The sequence below is a fragment of the Oryzias melastigma genome, unplaced genomic scaffold (assembly GCF_002922805.2).
Source record: "Oryzias melastigma strain HK-1 unplaced genomic scaffold, ASM292280v2 sc01962, whole genome shotgun sequence".
In the NCBI taxonomy this organism is placed as follows: Eukaryota; Metazoa; Chordata; class Actinopteri; order Beloniformes; family Adrianichthyidae; genus Oryzias; species Oryzias melastigma.
The window spans coordinates 1-633 of record NW_023418540.1 but is presented as its reverse complement, the minus strand read 5'-3'; the positions used below and the strand labels follow the sequence as shown (position 1 = coordinate 633).

General features: G+C 46.6%; 1 protein-coding gene across 1 annotated transcript; it reads right to left on the bottom strand.

Moving 5' to 3' along the window:
• Positions 1 to 512, bottom strand: LOC112141057 (POU domain, class 5, transcription factor 1; the record flags this gene model as incomplete). Its single annotated transcript, XM_024264098.1, is given in 2 exon segments — positions 1 to 311; positions 383 to 512. Coding segments are annotated over 2 exon segments (388 nt in total), but the record flags the coding sequence as incomplete, so codon positions are not given.
• Between the last annotated feature and the right edge of the window lie 121 nt (positions 513 to 633).

Genomic DNA, 633 nt, shown 5'->3' with positions numbered 1-633 from the left:
GTGTTGTGGCTGAAAGCAGGTTGAAGTGAACGGGTGGAGGTCACTGCAATGCATCATCCTGTCAGGTGACCTACCAGTCCAGGGTGCAGGCCTGGCTTCATGACATCAGGTCGGTGAAGCTGAGGCATGTAGAGCGGTGGAGGGGCTCCAGGATAGCCAGATGGTGGGTAACCTTGACTGGAAATGGGAGACTGTGCCAGGTTGAGTGGAGAGGCACTCTGCTCATAGTACTGGATGTCACCCTCCTCATCTAGGGGCAAGGCCAAACGCTTTCCTTTTTGTCTCCGGTTGCAGAACCAAACACGAACCACCTACCAGGAACAGCATTTTTAATAACATGTACTATTTTTTAATAACATTTAAATAAAAAAAAAAATCTTACATCTCTCTCCAAACCTAGATCGTCTGATATGTGTGTAATCTCCTGGGTATTTGGTTTAGGGCACTTGATGAAGTACGCCTCCAGAGCAGAACGCACCGCTCCCTCCAGACTGGTCCTCCGCTTCCTCTTCCTGGTGTCAGCAAACACGCGCTCAATTTTGTACATCTAAACAAACAAATTCAACAATATATATATGTATTTGCTTTTTCTGGATTCAAGTTAACATATTTGCCACTAGGTGGCGCTTCACA